The sequence below is a fragment of the Helianthus annuus genome, chromosome 11 (genome assembly GCF_002127325.2).
Source record: "Helianthus annuus cultivar XRQ/B chromosome 11, HanXRQr2.0-SUNRISE, whole genome shotgun sequence".
In the NCBI taxonomy this organism is placed as follows: Eukaryota; Viridiplantae; Streptophyta; class Magnoliopsida; order Asterales; family Asteraceae; genus Helianthus; species Helianthus annuus.
The window spans coordinates 9,404,319-9,427,572 of record NC_035443.2 but is presented as its reverse complement, the minus strand read 5'-3'; the positions used below and the strand labels follow the sequence as shown (position 1 = coordinate 9,427,572).

The 23,254-nt window shown below is 36.0% G+C and overlaps 1 protein-coding gene across 4 annotated transcripts; it reads left to right on the top strand.

The window, feature by feature from the left end:
- The first annotated feature begins 9,254 nt into the window (after window positions 1-9,254).
- Window positions 9,255-22,385, top strand: LOC110889495 (sister chromatid cohesion protein PDS5 homolog A). Of its 4 annotated transcripts, none has more exons than XR_002563635.2 (24): window positions 9,255-9,433; window positions 10,919-11,119; window positions 11,192-11,373; window positions 11,475-11,595; window positions 11,799-12,020; window positions 12,119-12,335; window positions 12,420-12,565; window positions 12,654-12,808; window positions 13,312-13,488; window positions 13,562-13,610; window positions 13,763-13,951; window positions 14,064-14,243; window positions 14,371-14,513; window positions 14,596-14,722; window positions 16,029-16,208; window positions 16,316-16,452; window positions 16,581-16,698; window positions 16,767-16,904; window positions 16,981-17,156; window positions 17,231-17,378; window positions 17,461-17,595; window positions 20,722-20,908; window positions 21,007-21,080; window positions 22,127-22,385. XR_002563635.2 is itself a non-coding variant. In XM_022137028.2 (24 exons), the coding sequence occupies exons 1-23, from the start codon at window positions 9,323-9,325 to the stop codon at window positions 21,065-21,067; spliced, it is 3,492 nt and encodes a 1,163-aa protein (XP_021992720.1). In that variant the 5' UTR covers window positions 9,255-9,322; the 3' UTR covers window positions 21,068-21,080; window positions 22,127-22,385. The 4 variants fall into 4 exon arrangements, 3 of the variants coding, with proteins under 3 accessions (XP_021992720.1, XP_021992721.1, XP_021992719.1); XM_022137028.2 differs by having other exon boundaries at window positions 13,766-13,951; window positions 21,012-21,080; XM_022137029.2 differs by having other exon boundaries at window positions 21,015-21,080.
- Window positions 22,386-23,254: the final 869 nt, after the last annotated feature.

Below are 23,254 nucleotides of genomic sequence, written 5' to 3'. Positions count from 1 at the left end.
TTGTTTGATCGATGTTTGGCTTGATGGGAAGTTGTTAATTGATACTATAAACTTGGAAACTTTGGAATAATTGTAACCGATTGCTTGAATTATGGAAATTAGTTCAAACCATCGCACAAGACTTCTTGGCCGTCCAAGAAGTCCAATCGCACAACGAATCAATCACACAAGAGTCCTTGATCGCACAAGGACCCATAACGCACAAGTTGATGATCTGTTCGCACAAGATGTTACCAGTCGCACAAGGTTCACTGGACCTCATCGGTTGTAATGTTGTTAAGCAGTGGGCCGATCAGCCCAAATAGAACCGCACAAGTCCAATCCAGTCGCACAACCCAAGCAGATCGCACAAGTCTGCTTGGATCGCACAATGTCATTTATATGTTATCTTTTGGGCCGTACACTATTGGACTGTTATGTTGGGCCGGGTATTATAGTTGGGCTGGTTTGGATCGCACAACCCAAAGGGTTCGCACAAGACTTAGGTGTTAATTAATTGGGCCAGGTATTGTTTGGGCCTAGATGTGTATCGCACAAGATGGTTGGGCTCGCACAAGCTCAACGGCTCAACCATCCGAGACGCACAAGTAGTGAATGTTATGCTTTGACTGTTAAACGTGCAATACGTGATTGATATGGTTTATACGTGCATTACTAGAACAAAATCTGACTTGTATGGTAACCCTGTTAGGACGTGGTTGACCACTTTAGTTCAAGAAACCCTCTTTGTGTATCTGCCGAGCAACCCAAGGTGAGTTCACACAGCCAAGGCATGGGGTTCCCAGGGTGGGAATGGGATTGGATGATTATTTCGTGCGTACCTAGTTAATGGAACCTAATGATATAGTCCTCAGGGTGAGGATGGTAAATGATAAGATACGGCTAGACTAGTATACCTACTTGAACTGATCTTCGCACACACGCCAAGGGTTGGCTGCGATAATTATGACTGATCTTCGCACACATGCTTCGGGGAGGCTGCGAACTATAGAAACTAAATCTTCGCAAGTAATGCCAGGGTGGCCGCGATACAAATATACATAGTCTAGGATATTTGGGAGTATTAACCCAAATCTTCGCATACATGCCGAAAGGGCCCGCGATGGAAACCAATACTATACATGAACAATGAACGAACATAATACGACTCCTACAATTACTATTACTGAACTTACTTACTGTGAACTCGCTCAACTAGTTGTTGACTCTCTGCTGCATACCTTGCAGGACCTTAGGTATTAATGGAGCTTGCACAAGGAGGAGCAGGTCGTTGTGGGCAATGGATTGATAAACACTTTATACGTTTCAAACATTTATTACTTATGATTGGGTTTTTACTTTAATGCTTCCGCTGCACTTAATTATGTTGGTTTTGATAAACACCTTTCGTATTGATGGATAACTATTACTACTTATTACATGTTCAATATGATTGGTGGCTTGATCCTGGTCATGTCACGCCTCCAAGCGGTGGTACTCCGCGTGTGGGATTTTGGGGGTGTGACACTGTCAGAATACAGAAACCTATTATTCAAAGCTCGCGTGTCATTCGTATATATCGGTCGCGTATAGCGTATTGGGTAGTATAGCATGATCGTATAGCATGTCGAGTATAGTATAAGCATATCTCGTAGCATAATTTCGTCTAGATTTGCAGCGGCTTGTTAGCGTGTTGAAATAGGAGAGTAATGCGAGTCGTGTGTATTGATCAAAGTGATAGCAAAATCGAATAGGTACCAAAATTAAACACATAAACAGATAATCACACATAAAGCACATAAAATTGGCGAATCATCAGAGTCGGCAGTTGCGGGCTCAGAATCGAAACACATAAAATCGAGAGATAGATTGTCTGCAGTTATTAGACGTCGACTACCCAAAGCGGTTCGACTATTCACAATGGACTTGTCGTCACATTTCGACTTTCAGGTTCATGTTCTGCCTCGATTCTTGGGCATTCAACACATATTCCCTAGGTCATACTTGTGAGTTTAGGTCATTGGAGTCCATCGAGGCTTTGGTGAGAATTTTTGGGTAACACCGAATAGGTCAGAAATGGCTATCAAGGTTCGGGTTTCACCCCTGGCTTAACAACCGTTGTTCCTGAGCTTTTAATAAAATAGAGGAGATTATTCATCAAAATATGGATTTCACTCCTGATTTGGTATAATTCTCCTCGTTTGTCATTGAAAATCATGAGGAAATCATCGATAAATTGATGAAATCAGCATTGACCAAACAATTCAGTCGAGAGTTTGCGGCTTTCACACCTAATCTTGACTAAATCGCTTGACTCTATTTGAAAATTCGAGTGCAATGATAGTGTAGAATAAGCGAGAGGTAGCACATAAACTTGGTCTGCTGGTTCCTAACTATAGTCTAGGTCTCTAAGACAGCGACCCGAACTAGGTCGTGTCTAGCCTAATTCCCTATAGTTATGGCTCTGATACCAATCTGTCACACCCCAACCGATGGCGGAATCATCGGGGCATGGCACTGAGCGAAACAGATTGTTCAAAGAAATTCCATAACAACTATTATTACCGAATAGTTTAAATATCACGTCCCATACCGTGACCCATATGATAAATTTAGTTATTACAGACATAGATATCCTTCAAACAAAACATGTTCCGACAACTCAGATTTAAGTACATAAATATAAATTGTCTTGGTTTCTAGACTCTTTCCTAGCCTTTATTTCACAGCAGGAAGAGCAAGTAAGCATCCTATATACCTGTCACATACGTTAAAATAAAGTCAATACATACAATGTAAAGGTGAGCACACAAGTTTGATAATAGCATATAGAGTTCAAATAGTTTACGCATAACCAACACGTACACAGAGATAAAGGATGCATGTTAATTATCGACATGGATCTATCGATACCAACGACTGCGGGTTGACTGTCCGGGACAGTTCGCAATACATGATTACCACCGTAATCCATGCAAGTAATTGTCCTTAACAACCCCCGTGTGAACGGGTGCTGAGTCCAAACTATAGTACTACGTTGCTAAGGCAGGTAGACAGCATACCACGTGTAAACATAACAACAAGCATTCATTTAGTCACGTAATACATGCGATCGGTTAGCGTTCAAATAGTTTGAATAGTGTGTTCGATTGTGATTTTGATAAGTAACGTATGTAACACCCAAAAGTGTTAAAGCAAAAAGGGATTCGAGTGTACTCACAGTGGTTGATTATGGATTGAAGGGAACGCTGAGAGTAGGGTTAGCCTGAATAGTTCGATAGCACAATAATGAGTAACGTGGAAATGCAAACAAGTGTAAATGAATCGAATAGCCTGGTCGATCGAACAGCAGGTTCGATCGAACGGGCTGTTCGTTCGGTTTGAAAGTCCGTTTGAACAGTCCTGTTCGATCGGCCGGTAGGCTCGATCGGCTGGACCATCCGAGTGGATTGTTTCTTCCTCTGATGTGTTTGTGTATGATGGTTTGAACTTTTGAAGTTTTCGTTGTAGTATTTGAGAACACTGAAGTGTTCTTACCTTTCAGGTCAATCGATCGAACGGCCTGTTCGATCGGCCGGCTTAACCGATCGGTTATACACTTCGATAGTGGTTCCTTAGTTGGATGTCGCTCGATCGAGTAGCAGGCTCGATCGGGTGGCACCCCATACTACGAACGAGTTGTAGAATCGATTAAGTGCTGAAGCATAGTATCTCATGATCCGAAGAGTAATGTTTACCAATCGAGTAGCATATTCGATCGAACATCACTTCGTCAATAGCATACTTCATGAAGTTTGAAAAGTGTGGGACCATGTGCTAGCCGATCGGCTGGCCCGGTCGATCGGCTGGTATGTCCGATCGGCTGGGCTGTTCGTTCGGACAGCCTAGCCGTTCGGCCAGCAATTCTGACCTGGTCGGCCTTTCGTCTACCACTTGGCTGTTTTGATTGTTTTGATATGATTTTGAGGTATTTTGACAACGAGTTGAACCATAGAACGTGGGTCCTTACTTGCTTCACCGGTTTAGACTGGAATCACCCAAGTCCGCCCGGTGAACTTGTTCGGATCGGTAGTTTAGCGTTTAACCCGAAATCGGTGAACCTCGTAGATAGAATCCGAATCTTAAACCTCTTGACTGTTAGAATGATTAGTTAGTTGGTTCGAGCTCCGTTTCTATCGGTTTTAAGGTTTTGAGTGTAAAAGAGTTGAAAGAAAGTTGGAAATCCTTCTTTTAATCCTTTTTTTTACCATGAAAATGTTAAGATTCTTACAAATCTTAGTTTGTTTATGTGGAAATCGGTCAGATCTAAGCTATTCACGGTTGAATGAGGCCAAAACATGATGTTCTTCAAGAACACCATGATGACATCACCCAAGAACACTTAGATCTTGGGGATTTCACGGTTAGAATTCAAGAATTGAAAGATAGAAAGATGAAGAATCATGCATTGATAAAAAAACGTACAAGAATTAGGATGAAAACTTACCGGAGTTGAGAGAAATCGGAGAAAAGGTGAAGAACAAGGGATGGTTCGGTCAGAGCTTTCCAAAAGTAGAAAGAGTGACAATGACAGGGCTATTTATAGGCTCCAAATGAGGAAAGTGTCAACCGATCGGCCAGGACCTCCGATCGAATGGCCTGCTCGATCGAACAGCCTGTTCGATCGGCTGGCCTGTTCGATCAGGGTGCTTCCTGTTCCATCAGCAACCCTTTTCGAGTGTTTCGCGACGGTTTTCGATATTTCGATTTCGATGGACGATGATACGAATACGATAGAGTTCCTAGTCAAATTACTTTCAGTCCCAACCACTATATCTAACATACACTCATCTTTAATTCACCGTTCGACTTCGATTTTGATTGAGTTTCGAGTTTCGGTTCGAGTTTCGATTGATTCGATTGATTACCACACAAAACATAAAGTAAACACTCACAAGTAACACATAAGGCACACACACGTAAGTATTACCACACCAGTTTTGCATAGTTCGAATCTCGAGTTCGATTGATGAGTCGATTAGCTTGATTATTGATTGATTAACTTTATCGCATTGTTACTTCCTACTATTCACAGTCGTAAATCGGTCGCATTGATTAAACATTCGATCATTTTATTTAACACTTACTCCACATAATACAAAAATAAGGAAAGACCATTAACAGTCAAAGAAGTCTAAGTTGACTTGGACTTTGACTTTGACATTCGAAAACACGGGGTGTTACAGCCTCCCCTTGTTTAGGGAATTTCGTCCCGAAATTAGGCTCGAAGCTGCACATCACCGTGAGTCATTTTACCAATTTGATGCTTCAGATCTTTATTCAAAGAACTGCGGGTACTTGGCCTTCATGTCGCTTTCGAGTTCCCAAGCGAACTCCGCGCCTCGTTTGCCTTCCCATCGGACTTTCACGATAGGGATGCGTGAGCGCCTGAGTTGCTTGGTTTGGCGATCTATGATTTCGACAGGCTTTTCCACAAAGTGTAAGGTTTCGTTGACCTGAAGATCGTCGAGTGGTACGATTAGATCATGATCAGCAAGGCATTTTCGGAGGTTAGACACATGGAAAGTCGGGTGGACGTTACTGAGTTCTTCCGGTAGTTCGAGTCTGTAGGCGACTTTTCTGATCCTTTCCAGAATCTTAAAAGGTCCAACATACCGAGGCGCTAGTTTCCTTTCTTGCCGAATCTGACTACACCATTCCAAGGGGATACCTTTAGGAGTACATAGTCGCCAACGTCAAATTCAAGGGGCTTGCGTCTTCTATCGGCGTAACTTTTCTGTCTACTTCGAGCTTTTACCAAGTTGGCTCGAATCTGGAGGATTTTGTCAGTCGTTTCTTGTAGTATCTCGGGACCGGTTAGTTGCGAGTGACCGATCTCGTGCCACAAAATAGGCGAACGACATCTCCTTCCATATAAGGCCTCGAAGGGTGCCATTTGGATGCTGGCATGGTAACTATTGTTGTACGAGAATTCGACTAATGGCAGGTGTTTGTTCCAACTACCACCAAAGTCTATGACACACGCACGGAGCATGTCTTCAAGAGTACGGATCGTTCTCTCAGTCTGTCCGTCGGTTTGAGGATGGAATGCGGTACTCAAATTAAGCGACGTGCCAAGCGCTGCTTGAAATGTTTCCCACAGTCTCGAGGTAAACCGAGCATCACTGTCACACCCCAACCGATGGCGGAATCATCGGGGCGCGGCACTGAGGGGAACAGATTGTTCAGAAGTTTCCATAACAACTATTTATATAATCCAGTTAAAGATACGTCCCATACCGTATCCCGAATAAACAAACATGTCATTATAGTTAATCATCCAAACAAGAAATTCCGTTCCGACAACTCAGATTCAAATATTATTACAGCAATGATGAGCTTGATAAGCTCATCGTCAGGTCAACTGTAAAAAAACCAACAGTGAACTAAATCAGACCCTAAACCCTGTTTATAACATGATAATGACTAAATCTGACCCCGATTAACTAACATTGGCCGATTATACCTTTGGTGTGGCGGATGATATAGCGGATTATCCAACAAAACACCGGCATTTCCACTGATCCGACGAGGAGAAGAATGATCGGACGAGGAGAAGAATGATCGGAATAGGAGATGTCGCCGGATAGAAAATGATTGCCGCCGGTGTGTTATGTCGCCGGAGAAGAAGGTTGAATGTCGATGGTGGGAAGGGTAGGGGGTAATTATACGGGGGTCTCTTACTTATAGGGGATGTTGTATCAAAGAAGCTTCACATAAGAGCAAAATGACAATTATACCCTTTGACCAACAGGTTAAAATGTTGACTGTTAACCCATTTTGACGCCGGGGGGTAAAAGTGCGACATAAGGGTGAACAGTGGGGGGTAAAATTGCAATTATTTCCTTAGGGGGAGTAGACATGCCAATGACCCCTAACCTCAAGGGGTAAAATTGCAGTTTACTTTTAAATATTTAACTTTTCTTTTGTTTCTATAAACTAGAAAACTAGTTGTAAGAGCCGTGCGAATACACGAGTATTTTTAATAATGATCGAAATTAAATAGTAAAAAACATATTATAATATATTATTTATTTTTTTTGCGTTTAGTTACATATCTTTATAAAACAATGTTAAAGACAATATGTGTTAGTGTAAATGTTTGATATAGAAATAAACTAAGTAGTTTATAACGTGCAAAGTTTTTTCCTGCATCTATATGTAAAATATGATATGAAATTATTTAATGAATTCGCATTCGCATTATAGTTATGAATTGACAACAACATCAGGCATAAGTCATAAGTGAAGCTACAATACATTCAGAAACAAAGGTCCTCTGTCTTTGTTTCAAGCCAATAATTGACCTTAAAACCGTAACTGGAAGTGGCGCTGAATTTCTTGGTCTCAATACCCAACCTACCTGAAATTGACAATTACTATCTCGTAAGTTTCAAAACCACATTGAAAAATCATACATAACAACCTAAGTTTCGAGATGTATTAAGGAAAACCGTTACTTGAGATGTAAACGGAAAGAATGTGATGGCTCAATGATGGTTGCTGTCATTGGGTGCATTGAGACCTAACGGAAAGAATGTGATGACTTAAGTATAATTATAAGCTTATTAACGAATGAGACCATATTAATTTAAAATTTAACCTTATGATAACCAAGAGGCAATCTCTTTATAGTCTGAAACATAAGTCATCCTTGAACATGGGTCATCGGCCAAATCAAATACTAAAAAACAGACTATATCCCTGCATGAAAAACAAAATCGATAAATTTAGGGAAAATGGGTTTGAAAGATGATAACCCAACAGTAGAGGATCTCATTCTAGAGCTCCGATAAATGCATGGGTGTTCTCAAATCATGGCTCCTAGATGTTTGAAAACCGACAAAGAACGACAAATGTCCACAGTGCTGCTTCTTTGGACATTTGTCGGTCTTCAAACATCTAGGAAACATTATTTGAAAACACCCCTGAATTTATCGAGGATGTAGAATGAGGTCCTCAAATACTGAGTTATCATCTTTCAACCACATTTTCCCTAAATTTATCAATTCTGTTTTTCATACCTCCCAAAGCCACCTATCCGCCTGCAAAGAGATCGAGAAAGCTTGAAGTATAACATGTACTTAATTATATGGCACCGGATTTTCACTGATTCAAGAATCTCAACATTAGCTGACAACAAAGAACCAATTTACAAACATCTTAATAGCAATCCATAATCCAGATTATTAACTTCTGAATGCACTAACCGGTTTTTCCTGAAGAATTGTTGTCCAGTCTGTGTGATGTGGTGTCAATTGTACTGTTATTCTGCTTCTTCGCTGTATTAACACATTAAAATCTTAAAACATAAAAGCAAACAAAATGTTCCAAAAAAAAAAAAAAAAACAAAACACAAGTAGTTAGTTATATGCTACCAACCTTGAAGTGTTGCACCGCAGCCTCCACATGTGTACACCGGTTTGCTGCTTATCAAACTAACCGTCATCGTAATCAGCAAATTGCTATTATCATCAAAACACGTTTAAGAGAAAAGTAAACTGAATGAAAAACAAACAAACATCATTGAATCTATAAACATCATCCAGACTTGCCTGTGTGTTGAATTAACCGGTGATTGTTTAAAATATGATTTTGCCTCCATTTCAAAATTACGATTTTACCCCAGTTCAAAATTGCAATCTTGCTATCGTTTTTTTTGACAAAACTATGGTAGTGAGTCAGTGTAGTTTTTTCTCGTGCCAAACAGCTGCGTAACACTCGCTAATTGGTCCTAACAAATTATTGTTTTGCCCCCAGTTCTAAATTACATGCTTGCCATCGTTTTAGTTATTTTCTTTTGGCAAAACTATGGTAGTATTTTGGTTTAGTTTGTTGAATCGATGTACTACCTCCGTCCCATTAAATGTGTCTTATTTTGAATTTTCAAAGTATTTATATATATAGTTTGACTTTAATTATATATTTTTTTTTGTTATATAAAACTTGATGAAAATTAATCCGATAAAAACACATGTCAAAAACACTCAAATCATATAACTTTCATCAAGTATTATTTAACACAAACAAAATGATTTAAGGTCAAAGTTTATAAATAAAGACTTTGAAAATTCAAAATAGGACATTTTTAATCGGGCGGAGTCTTTTTTTCAGATCATGTTATAAATAGTATGATTTTACAGATTATTAGACTAAGAAATATTCGATTTAGCGCCCCGCAACGCGCGTGACGCATTACACTAGTCCATTACAAACAAAACATTGACATCATTCCTTGTTGAAAAACCTAAATTTCCCTCTCAAAACACACACTTTTCCCGCTCTCGTGCTCCCAACGGCGACAATGGCGGATTCCGACGGTAAAGCTGCAAAAGACCTAATTCGCGACGTCGGCAAACAACTCTCTGCGAAGAAGGAATGTCCTCACAAAGACCTCCTTGTTAAGCTACTCCGTGTAAGTTATCGTTTCCGATGTTTTCCGTTATCTATTTCCGTTCAATACACACGGCGTCAACATATCTCAACCGTCTGAAATCATTCATCTGCAACTATTTCGTTCAGATCCAGTCTATACTTTTAGTTCTAATTTCAATTTCAATTTCAATTTTAAGTGTATATCGTACGGATTCGAGTGGTTTTTTGCAGGTATACATCTACTAAAACCCTAATATGCTTTTTCACTATGAAATGTAGGTGTATTTAACGTTGATAGTGTACTGTACTACTGTGTTTGTGCCTATTTTAGTCAAGGTTTTGTTAGGGTTTTTATTTGGCTAGGGTTTATGTTTTTAAGTGGTTGGATCATGAATTTCAAAATGTAATCATGTATATGCTATAGTGTGTATATATATACAAACACACACACACACAAACACACTATCTCAATATATATTTTGGGAGAAATCGCTAGACTCGATCTAAATCATACATTTGTTATGAATGTGTCTAGAATTCTAACATTACCATTTGAATAGAGACAGAATATAACAAAATTGACTTACAAATGGGTTGAAAATGACATTTCTAGAGGTATGTATGTATTGGTACATTGTTGAAGTGTTATTGTGTGTATATTATAGTAGTAGTTTTTAAGATGTCCTCTTTGTGTTAGTTTTTTGTAGCTTCTAATCCCTGAAAGTCGAGTCACTAATGTTGCATTCGGCATGGAAAGCAAGATGAGTACTCTTAAGTTGTTTACGACGTTTTCAAAAGCGGTATAAGGATAAAATGTTACACTTGTGTTAGGATGTTAGCTGTTTCTAAAAGCGGTATAAGGATAAATGTTACGCCTGTGTTAGGATGTTAGCTGTTTTCAAAAGCGGTATAAGGATAAAATGTTACGCCTGTTTTAGGATGTTAGCTTGTGATTATTTTATAAGAATGATATTTTGGTAGCTTTGAGAAGCATGTTCTTAAATAAGAATCATGTTTTAACTTTAGGACAACCTCGAACACAACTGGGAATTGAAGAGAAGTAATACTTATTATGTTAGGTTCTATAGCTTTTTTACAGATTTTAAATGACCAATGACGAATAATAAAAATTGCCTAATACACTTGTTTATAGTAATTGCTGCCAACAGAGTAAATGTGAGGGTTCTGTTAAGAATATTTCATATGTTTAATGATTTTGTGAACACAAATAAATCTGGCTTGCTTTAGTTAACGTTCTTTGTGTAGATACTCTTGTTTGGTGACGGTATTTGCAAATAGTTACATCATGAGTAGCAACTAGCAAACGGAGAGAAACCGTGATGCTCCTTGCCTCTATTATGTTGTAAATAATGGCTCATTACGGTGCTGAGAATCTTTGGTGGCTGACATAGTCTTATTAAATAAGATGTTTCATTATATATTATATATGTTTTACACGTGATGAGGAGTAGCCATACTTTTGTAAATCAATACTTATATTTATGCACTTTTTGGTTTTTGCCAGCAAGCGGCAAGTGCACTGCCAAAGTTAAAAACACAATCAGATTTGCTAAAGCCTAATATAAAGCCCTTGAGCGATTCTATATTGAAGCATGGCTTGCTGAAGCAAAAGGACAAAGATGTGCGACTTTTGGTTTCCATATGTGTTTGTGAAATACTTAGGATCCTTGCTCCAAATCCTGGCTTTAGTGATGCAGATCTCAGGGTAAATGGTTCGACTGAAATACATTTTCAGTGTTTTACCAACAAATCTGATGTTTGATCACGTTTTTTTCAGAGCATATATCAACTCTTATTGGGTATGTTCGGGGAGCTCGTTGACACCAAAAGTCCATATTACTCAAGGAGGGTAGAGCTATTGGAGACTGTTTCAAAATACAATTTCTGTGTGTTAATGTTAGATATAGGATGTGAAGATTTAGTTCTGAAGATGTTCAATATATTTTTTGGTGTGATAAGGTATGAACGGTGTTATCATATATGAGTTGAAGTCCTTTTTTTTAATTTATGTATATCACATGTTTTGTTTATGTTGATGTGTTGTATGGGTTGCTTTGCAGGAAAGAGCATTCTTCAAATGTATTTGGTGCAATGTCATCGATAATGTCAGCTATTCTAAAGGAGAAAGTTTCTCAAGCACTTATGGAAGTAATTTTGCGTAATCTTTTGAAGGACAAAAAGGTAATTTGCTAGCATATTAGTTACACTTGCTTTATTCACCCTATTGTCTTATTTTCTTGTAAAAGTTCTGTTGTTATAATTAATGTCAATAGTTTTTTCTTGACTTATGTCATCTGTATAGCTTGTGTTAGTAACACACACACATTCTTCCTTTTATTATAATCGTATGACTATATTAAATCCACTACTGTACTGTTTTTCAGGACGCATCTCCAGCTTCTTTTCAGCTAGCTGTTTCTGTTATTGATGATTGCAGTCAGACTCTTGAACCGTTTGTTTGTCGTTTTCTCAACCGTTGTATTTTGGATCGAGACAATGTTAATAGTGAGCTCAAAGAATCGTATCATGATATCATATACGAAATCATTCAGTGTGCTCCACAAATGCTTGTTGCTGTAGTAGAAAACTTATCTCAGGAACTACTGGTCCGTCTTTCTCTTTTATCATTGCAAATATAAAATTCGGGATTATTATGTCTGATTTTATCAACTTATTTGATATATTATTCATTTGTAATTTACAGACTGAACAGGTTGATGTTCGGATAACGGCTATCAAGTTTGTTGGAAAACTTTTTTCAATTCCCGGATGTCACATTGCGCAAGAGTACCACCATCTATTCGCAGAGTTTATAAATAGATTCGCTGATAAGTCTAGTGCAGTTAGACTTAATGCTGTATTATGTGCTAAATCTTTTTACTTATTTAATCCACCAGGCGACAATTCCACTACAGTTCTGTGTAAGTTATCAGCTTTCACTCTTTCAGCATTCTATTTTGGTAATTTTTGTAAATTTTTATTTTTATGCTTTCTTGTACGAGCAGCTGCCCTTGAAGGTCGCCTTTTAGACTTCGACGATAAAGTGAGAACACAAGCAGTTGCAGTGGTGTGTGATCTTGCAAAGTCGAATCTCAGACCTGTACCACCTGAAATGATAACTCAAGCTGCTAAAAGATTACGTGATAAAAAGGTTTCATTTATAAGAAACGTAATTTTAGACTTTTAGTTACTGTTTAAATTTTCTGACAACTCATTATTGTTTGTTTCTCTCTACAAAGACATCTGTTAGAAAGAAAGCGTTGCAAATGCTACTAGACGTCTATCATGATTATTGTGTTAAATGTTCTGAAGGCATCATCAAATTAAGTGTTGACTTTGAACAAATACCTTGTGGTATTCTGTTACTTTGCTATGACAAGGATGTGGAGTTTGGGTACGTTTATTGCTACATAACATTTGTCAGAAATCTTATTATGAGTAAAATGCCATTTTCGTCCCTGAGGTTTGGCCAGCTTTGCGACTTTCGTTCAAAGGTTTGTTTTTCCACATCTGGATCCAAAAGGTGGAAATTTTGCCATTTTCATCCGGCTGGTTAACTCCATCTATTTTTTTCCGTCAAGCCAGGGGTATTTTCATACATAAAGTGAAAAAGACCGGTGCTCTTTAAGTGAATACTTGTACATCATGCTATATGCTTGTACCTAAAGTGAAAAAAACCGAATTGCTTTTTAAGTCGATCAAAAAAAGACGGAAATACCCCTGACTTAACGAAGAAAATTGGATGAAGTTAACGAGCCAGATGAAATTGGCAAGATTTCAAACAAACCTTTGGACGAAAGTCGCAAAACTGGCTAAACCTCACTCTCAGGGACAAAAATGGCATTTCACTCGTTAATTATTTACTGACAGTAACTGTTTGTGAAACGTCTCCCTCAGCGTTCAGAACATAGAACATGTGCTTGAAGAGGATTTGTTTCCCGTTTCACTTTCAGTTGAGGAGAGGATTAGGCACTGGATATTTTTGTTTTCACATTCGGTTTCCGCTTACAAGGATGGCATGTTTACCGCTGCTCATGAGAAGGCACTGACTGCTGTTTTGTGTCAGAAAAAAAGGTTACTAAAATCGTATGTTGCTCTTATCTAACTTGCAGAGACAACTTTTTTTACACGTGTAGTTTTGTTTCAGGTTGCAACTTGAGATGCAGAGTTACCTAGATCTCCGGACAAAAGAAAAGGTTTGAACTTTAAACTGTAGACTATTGTATGCTCCGATAATAAACAGTATATCATCATATATATAAAAAGTTAAGATTTCTAATAGCTTCTTTTCTATTAATGTGATCATAGTGTTTAGTGTATGTAGTGTCTGATAACATCTCTCGTTCAGCAGAATGTCTCTGAAAGAGGCGAAGAAAAAATCAAAAAGTTGTTTGCAAAAATGTCAACATGCTTCCCTGTAAAAGTCAAAGCAGAAGAGTGCTTTAATAAGTTACATTTGGTGAAAGATGTTGGCCTTTTTAACACCTTCAAAGAGATTTTGAATGAACCGGAGTTTGGAAGTTCACAGATCATCAGAGTGAGTTTTTATTTTTTGATTAATTCATGTGCTATATGTATTTGTTTTGCTCTTAAACGAGAGTTTATTGTTTAACAAAGTGTAATCAAATATTAAATTTCTCTTTTTGAAGGATAATTTTGTCAAGAAGATCAAGGACCTGCACACAGATTTTGAATTTCTACAATTACTCGCGACAAAATGTTCATTTAATTTATTCAGTTCTGATCACGTGAGGTGTATACTTGATAATCTCTCCGAAAACAAATTTGGACAGGCCAATTTAAAGAAGGCTTGTGTGGCACTTCTTATGGTATGGCATCGTATGTGTATAAAATGTATCAATTAATATCCAAAAGTTTTTATTTGCTTGATATGCAAGTAAAAGTGCATTGCTTAATGTTTTAAACTAACTGAACTATATGTTTCTTTTTCTTAAGATTATTGTTAATGCTTTCCCGCTACTTCTGAGAGGTTCTGAAGAGCCATTCTGCACACTGTTGTTAGAAGAGAAATCACCATTCTGTAATGAGCTGCTTCAAATGTTGGTAAAAGCTGGACCTCATATTTCTGTTGACCTCAGGTAGTCCACTATTGACTTTAGTCAATCATAGTGTTATATATGTTTCTTCTTTTGTGACACTATGTTTTCTTGTTATTTGTAGTGTTATCTACCCTTTCTTAGAGAGGATCTGTCTGAACGGAACTCGTGCTCAGGCCAAGCTTGCAATCTCCGCCATCAGTGAATTAATTGTTACTTCTCAGCAGTTCACTTTCTCTTACCTGTGCAAGGTTTAATCATATTAGTCCTTTTCTTTTTAGAGGTTTTAGAAAATAAATATAACATACATATGTTTAGATTAAGGTTATTGTACAAATGGGCTTAACATACTAAACATGAGAAGTGAGGGAGGGGATTTTTTTTAGAAATATTTTCCCATCTTGTCAAGCACGCATTTTAGTCCCAGATTTTTTTCGTGTATTTACACTAATAGAGTAATTATGTAATCACTCTACACCTTGGTTTTAAATTGCGTGATGCGCTCCGATGCGTTTGGTCCAAAAATCTGATGCGTGATGCGTAATGCGTGATGCGAACGCATCACGTATGCGATGCGCTCTTTATAAAAATATACTAAAAAATTATTTATACTAAAACAATCGACATAATAAGATAAGAATTGTGCTTTTTGGTTCAAATCAAGCTTCCTAAAATGTTTCTAGAACCATAAAAAGTGTTTAGGAACCATAATGGTTCAAATCAAGCATGCTAAAATATTAATTATTGAAAAAACCCAACCCATTTCATAAAATCTGGGAAAAAAAACGTAACAAACAATGATGCGTGCATCATGGCGCATTTTGCGTAGGGCGCATTACGCGCAATTGTCGCAATATCACCGCATCATGTAAACGCAACGCATCAGGTGTTGCGATGCGCTCTTACTAGCGCAACGGGCGCATCACGCATTATGCGCGCATTATGCGCGCATTTTAAAACCAAGCTCTACACGATTTATTTATTTATTTATTTTTTTCATTTTGCAACTAACCAACATGTTTAAGTAGATGGAAAAAAATAAAAAAAAAAAATGTCTCCACTTCTCACGTTTAGTATGCTAAGCCCATTTATATTTGATCTTTACCCCATATGTTTATATATATCTTAATTATATTAAATATATAATTTACATTCATACACACACACACATATATATGTATATATATTTGAATATTAATACATATATATAGAATTTATGTTTATTATTATTAATATGTATTTATAAATATGAATAATATGTCTTTTTATTAATTTGTGTGTGTGTATATATATTTAGTATAAATACTTGTGATACATATATACTTATTACTATTATCTTTATCAATTAATGTTAATGCGTATGATTATATTAATACATATATAACTTTTAATATTTGCAAATATTTATACTATATTACTGTATATATTTATTAGTATCATGTGTGTTTGTTTGTGTATATATTTATAACAGTTAGTTGTATATATCTTATTAATGCTTATCCATATGTTTATCTCCTATCGTAAACTCATACACTCTACAATATCTTATTTTTCTAGACACTCGTCGATGCTCTTGAAAGTGGGCAGCATACCCCTGCAGTTTTGCAATCTTTGGGTTGCATGGCTCAGCATTCTGTATCTGCGTTTGAATCCCATGCTGAAGAGATCACACGTTATATATTTGACAACATCTTTTCCGGTCTAGAATCTGACTCCAGTGCTTCTTGCAAATTGAAGGTGTGCAGCATTATTTTATTTATGACTTTTTTTTCATGAAATACTGCCATATATGATCTATGTATGAAGGATTACATACTGGTGTTTGATTGTTTTTTCTCTTTCAGATATTTGGGCTTAAAACACTCGTCAAAAGCTTTTTGCCACATCAGCGTACAGGTGTTACTCGTCAAATTGATGAAGTACTTGGCATTGTATCACAAATGCTTCTAAGGGCTGAGATTTCTAAAGGCACACTCTCCTGGTATGGCTTTTAACGTAAACAATCAAAGTTGAAGTGGTCTACCTTTAATATATATATATATATATGATTGTAACTAGTAGATATCTTCCTATAGTTGGAACTAATAAATCATTACATGGGTACAACAGTAAAAAGGACAAAGATCATCTAAGATTAGCCGCAGCTACATCCGTTCTTCAGCTTTCCCAATTATGGGACTCACATATTCCCGCGGATATTTACCGTGAAACAGTCTTGATGGCCAAGGTTTGAATCTTTTCATTTATTAATTTATCTACATATCAAAGATGTAAATAAAAGTTGCATCTTTTCAGGACCATTCTACTCTGGTACGGAAATCGTTCATCAAGAAAACATTTAAGCTTTTAAAGAATAACTTCCTTCATTGTAAATATCTCTGTGCTTTTGCATTGGCTGCTTCTGATACGTTCGATGGTTCACCAAAAGATGATGTATGTCAAAGCTGTGATTAAAATCTTGTTTTTCACTTTTTCCATGTTTGATTTTCTAACACCGTTTTCTTTTTAGTCGCTAAATTATATGGCAGAAATTATAAAGATCCGTCACTTAGAAGCTAAAGTGAAGCGTGATGCAACAGATAATCCTGTATGTTCAATGATATTTTTAATCCACATTCTTGCCCATGATACCAAGTTTCCGTCACAAGATCCCGAAAACGAAGAGAATTCTGGTCCCTTTTTCAGGCAAGTTATCAGGTTGACCCGTTAATCCGTTATCTAACACGCCTTTTTCTGACATAACCCGTGTTGTTTTGCAGCCCGCTTGTTTTTACTATGGATACACTACTCAATCCGTCTTTTGTAGATGGTGATATGAATCGAATCCATACAGTTGTTTCTGAATTGCATAATATATTTAATGCTATCAAGATGGCCGAGGATGCACTTGATGTTGCGAAAACCTCTGTAAGTTTTCGTGGGTGTTGACTTTTTTAAACATTATTTGCTAAATTACCGTGATTAGATTCATGATTCAAGTATTATGTAGAGGCTGCATGTTCTAGCTAACTTTGGATCCAAGTATCTTGTTACTAAAAATAGCGGAAGGCCTGTGTCACACACTCCGACCAATATCTTACTGCCTGCATTACTTTATAAAAAAGGCAATGCCAAACAAAGAGAAGTAAGTTACAAATTTATTCCCATATCTTTTGTTGGTACAAATATATATATATATAGGGTTAGGATCACGTGAGAAGCACTAGACTAATTGAGAAACTTGAGAAGCATTCTGGACCATACATTTTCCCTAAGCTTTTCGTAATATACACATATGTATAGTATAAAATTGAGTATAGACATATATGTATATTGTCAAATCTTGAATTATACACATATGTATATAGTCAATTTTAAACTATACATATGTGTATATTACGAAAAGCTTAGGGAAAATGTGTGGTCCGGAATGTTTCTCAAGTTTCTCAAATACGGTGGACTTCTCTTAGGATCCCTACCCTATATATATATATAGGGTAGGGTTCTAGAGTGAACACTAGGTTGAGACTTGAGAGTGAACTATGTGAACTAATCTTGGCCATTGGATTACATCATCTAGAGATTTTTAAACAATGGCAAGATTGTAATTATAATATTGTAACTTCCCTTTAAATTTTTTGACAGTAGGGTATTTTTGTCTTTTGTAAATTGCATTTATTACACAATATAATCAAAATCCCTAAAATCTCGCTAGTTTCCGTATATACAAGATACACAGCTGTTAGTGTATACACATGTGTACAGTCTCGCATGTATTCGTTTATAGAAGATACACGGATGTTAGTTTATACACATGTGTACAGTCTCGCTAAGTATCAGTTTATAAAAGATACACAACTGTTAGTTTATACACATGTGTGCAGTCTCGCCTCGCTAACTATCAGTTTATACAAGATCATAGTTATCAAAAGCGCTCGCTCTTCCCGCCTAGGCGATGTTTTTGGGCGAGTCGACCTACCTGCGCTTCTCCCTCCTAGGTAAAAAAAGCCACGTGACTTTTTTTTTTGAAATCTTATCTTATATATATACTAGATTATAGTTACAGATATTTATCTATTTTTTTGGAAATTATATCTCAATCAAATTTGAATTTTAAAAAAGTTGAGAGATATCATATCTTCTGTAAAAATATATTGTTATATACAGCCTATGTTGTAAACAAACGTTCATTTTTTTGGCTGGCAAAACATACAATACTACAATTATTTTTCGACCTTATGAGGATTTGCAGTATATTTTTCGACATTATGAGGATTCATGATGATTTTGGTTTTATTATAAGGATTATGGTATTCGAATACTTTTGGAATTTGAAGAGTGTTTTTTTTTCCAATACATAATATTATTTTTTTATGTTTTTTTTGCTTGCGCTTTTTTTTCCTCAGGCCCGCGCTTTTTTTTGCGCTTCTCGCCTAGGCGACAGGCGGGGCCTATGCGCCTAGAGTGCGCCTAGCGCATTTGATAACTATGTACAAGATACACAGTTGTTAGTTTATACACATGTGTATAGTCTTTATACATTTGTTTATTATATTCAAAAATGGTTACATATGTGTAAATTAACAACACATAGTATATTATGCATGTACACGAGTAGATTCATATAAAATTATGAAATTAATGAAAACGAAACATATCACATGTATGCAAAAATAAATAACTTCTTCACATATTCAAAAAAAAAAAGTTAATGCCTAAAAATAATTATAATTTCAATCTCAAAGATTTTTTTCAATATTTATTGAAAATTATAAAAAGTTAAAAATAATATATTATGATATCTATATATACGGATAACAAAAGAAAAACAATATTCAAGTAAAAATTAAAACAAAATCTATGGATAAAGAAATAATGGAGAAATAATTAAAAATGAAAGAGAGAGAGAGAGAGTTAAGAGATGAGAAAATTAAGGGATTTTAATTAAACATACTTGTCTAATGTCAATCTTGCCCTTTTAATCTAAAAAATGATCAAGGTCCAAGATTAGTTCACTCAGTTCACTCTCAAGAAGTTGTTCACTTTTGAACCTAATCCTATATATATATAGTGAGAGAGAGAGAGTCCGGTTAACGTACAAGACCTCCTTATCGTGCGGCGGTACGCAACCACCAATATAACATGCGTAATTATGCAAATAACGTGCGTAATTATGTAATATAACTGCGTAATTATGCAAAGTTATACTATTGTGTCACCGTGTTCAATCAAAGGCCGAGATTAGATCACATGTGTGGTTGAGATGCTTGCGTACATATCGCACGATAAGGTGGTCTTGCATTTTAAACTGGTTTTGCATTTTAAACTTTCTCTCTCTCTCTCTCTCTCTCTCTATATATATATATATATATATATATATATATATATATATATATATAGGGTAGGGTTCCAGCGTGAACAACCTCCCAAGAGTGAACTGCGTGAACGGATATGGACCCTTGATTTCCTTTTTAGTTGTTAAGGGTAGGATTGTAATTATATAAAAAATTAGATTTAAATCATTATTTTAATAATTGAATTAAGTTACATCTTTCCAAATTTAAATTCATTATCCACATTATGTTTATATATTAATAAGATAATTATCAAAACAAACAACAAATCACCAGATTTCAATTTTAATTTTTATTTCAGATTTCATCACCAGAATTCAAATTTTGATTTTTAAGATACACGTAACCTTCATATTTCAACGGTATACACATGTGTACTTGGATATAAATAGAACAGTACACATGTGTACTCAGCATCGTACATATGTGTACAGTAATTCACAGGTGTACATCAACATTCAATACAAAAAAAAATCTGAGATATCACAAAAACAGACGATATACACATGTGTACATTGCATTAAAAAGAGGGCAAAATCAGAATACACATGTGTACATCGCATTTAAACAAATAATTATTTTAATAATTGAATTAAGTTACATATTTCCTAATCCTTGATTTGATTTGTGAGAGATTTATGCAATCAATTTAAGAGAATAATTGATTACTTGATTTGTGAGATATCTATGCAATCAATTTAAGATTGAAATTACATATATACCCTTTTTGTATTTAATTAAATGGAAAAAATTAACCAAATAATTACCATCATGCCACTCACTTTAATCTCAAGATCATAAAAATTAAGGGCCCAGATCAGTTCACGCAGTTCACTCTTGGGATTTTGTTCACGTTTGAACCTAATCCTATATATATACACATATATATAATTATTAACAATCTTTGTATATGTTAGCGTGCTAGAAGTACTAAGAGTTCGCGCAAAAGTTTAGACGATAATGCATTCGATGATGGTCAATTGCACAAAAGAAGCAAGACTCTGAATGCACACAAAAAAAACTCGCATGAAACTCAAAAGCAGACCGTATCTGGTGACAAAGAGAAGCAGGACTTTATTTCTCCAGAATCAATTACATGCCTTGGTGAGTTTTATTAAGAACACTTTAGTAACGTTGTGACATGAATTTTTGTTAAAGTCGGTTACGTGTCAAGGCAATTTAATTTATTTGCTATTTTAAAGTGTAGCAGAAAAGCCTTCATCTCAGGAGGATTCTTCAAGTGGTGACTGGGCTTTGGGATAATTACTGCATAAAGGTAACGACACTGCCACATATCTGTAACACTGCCAGTTAGGGGTGTAAACGATTTGGCTCGTTTAACTTAACCAAGCTTGAGCTCGAGCTAGGCCCGTTTAACATAAAAGAGCTTGAGCTTGGCTCGTTTTGAGATATATGTTCAAAGCTCGAGCTTGGATCTTTTATTTTTTTTATAATGAGTTAATTGCCCGGATGGTCCCTGTGGTTTCACGGTTTTTCATGTTTAGTCCCCACCTTTTGAAAATAGCAGGTATGCTCCCTATGGTTTGTCATTTTGTTACTCGGATAGTCCCTGAGTAGATGTCAGTTAGTTTGGAAATTGCATGTATGCTCCCTATGGTTTGTCATTTTGTTACTCGGATAGTCCCCAGAGTAAATGTTGGGGGACTATCCGAGTAACAAAATGACAAACCATGGGGAGCATACATGCTATTTTCGAAAGGTGGGGACTAAACGTGAAAAAACGTGAAACCACAGGGACCATCCGGGCAATCAACTCTTTTATAATTATATATACACACACACACACGTTTACACACCATAAGACACATTATTTAGTTATTTTTACCATGATTGTATATTTAAATATTTATAGATTGATTGTATTAAATAAAATTTATCATATTTCTATAAATAACATGCTTTGTTTAGGTGCACGAATCTAATCAAATATATAGCTCGAACTTGAGCTTGGGCTTGTTTGTTTTGGAGCTTCAATTTGGGCCCAAACTCATTTAAGCTCGGCTCAATTTGAGCTTTTAGCAAAGCCAATCTCAAGTAGCTCCCTAGTGGCTCGGCTTGTTGACGCCCCCTACTAGTAGTAGTATATGACACTAAAATCTGGCTTAATGTCGTTTATTTTGCTTCATGTTCTATTCTTTGCATCAGTTTGATACGAGTAACTTATGTTGAATGATGTGGTTATATGATATCATGCACGTGTTTTGAATGCATGCATTTTACGTTGTTTTTTTTCAGTCAAACCATGACTTGCATTCTCTGACCCGATAATGATGTAATTCCGGTTTATCTAATGAGATGCAGGAAATACCTTGTAATGGAAATGGCAAGCTAGCTGTGTATTTAGAAAGATGTATCATGTTTTAACATATAGCTTATAAGGAAAGAGACGTTACGACTTACAACTAATGTTGACCGTATACCCATCTGGCTCGTGTCAGAGTTAAGATTTATGTAATTATGCTGTTTTTGAGTCAATTTTTAAGGATGATATTTTATATGTTAGATGAGATGTGGTTAAACGAGTTGGCTTGAGGTTAATACGAGATTAGTTTTTAACTTGTATTAGAATTTAAAAGTTTTGAATCGAGCTAGTCATATTGTTATAAGTTTAAGCTCTAGTTGATGTTGGCTCAACTTAGTTCACTTGTTAGACAATCTAATTAGTAAATTTCACAACTTTAGTTCTTACAACTAATTTATTTAATTAAGTTATAATACACAACTAATTATTTATAAATTCTAGTTTGATACTTTTTAAATATAGTAAGAGAAATTAATTTCCTCTAAAAGTGTGTTTGGTTGAATATAACACTTGAAACCAAAACTGGAATTAATTCCCTTTTTATCACATAAAGAAGAAGGTTTTATGAAATATGAAGGAAAGTTGAAAGATTCATATGGTGTGTGTAACTTTTTATCAAAGTGTTTCTTTTAACTCACAAAAACTTTTATCACAAAAAGAAATTTGATGAAGAAAAGTTGAAAGATTCATATGGAGTGTAAATTTTTATCAAAACGCTAATACTACTAAACTACATCTCATAAATATTACGTTTACTAAGGATAGATCCAGATCCTCCACGTAAATGGTGCATGGTGCTTCTCGAGTAGGGCTGTCACTTTTACCCGAAACCTTTAATGGGTTGGCTATCGGGTCACTTTTTCCTAACAAAAAACCTGAACAACCCACCCGAAAAAACCTCGAACATATAATCTTTTTTATATATGCGTTTTGGTTTGGAGTTTTTGATATTTGATGATACTTTGTGAAAAAAAAAAACAATTTTTTATTCATTTTGCATCTAAACTCGAATACTGAACAACCCAACCCATACCCGAACTTTAAACGGGCCAGTTATCATGTCATTTGTCTCAGGAAAAACCCGAAAACCTGTCCTGAAACTTGAAGAGCACACCTATCCCAGAGGA

Coding starts and splice junctions, on each gene's coding strand:
- LOC110889495 (XM_022137027.2), top strand. CDS start 9,323: ATGGCGGATTCCGACGGTAAAGCTGCAAAAGACCTAATTCGCGACGTC. Junction 13,952..14,063: donor GAAGTTCACAGATCATCAGA/GTGAGTTTTTAT, acceptor CTCTTTTTGAAG/GATAATTTTGTCAAGAAGAT. Junction 16,699..16,766: donor AAACAGTCTTGATGGCCAAG/GTTTGAATCTTT, acceptor GCATCTTTTCAG/GACCATTCTACTCTGGTACG.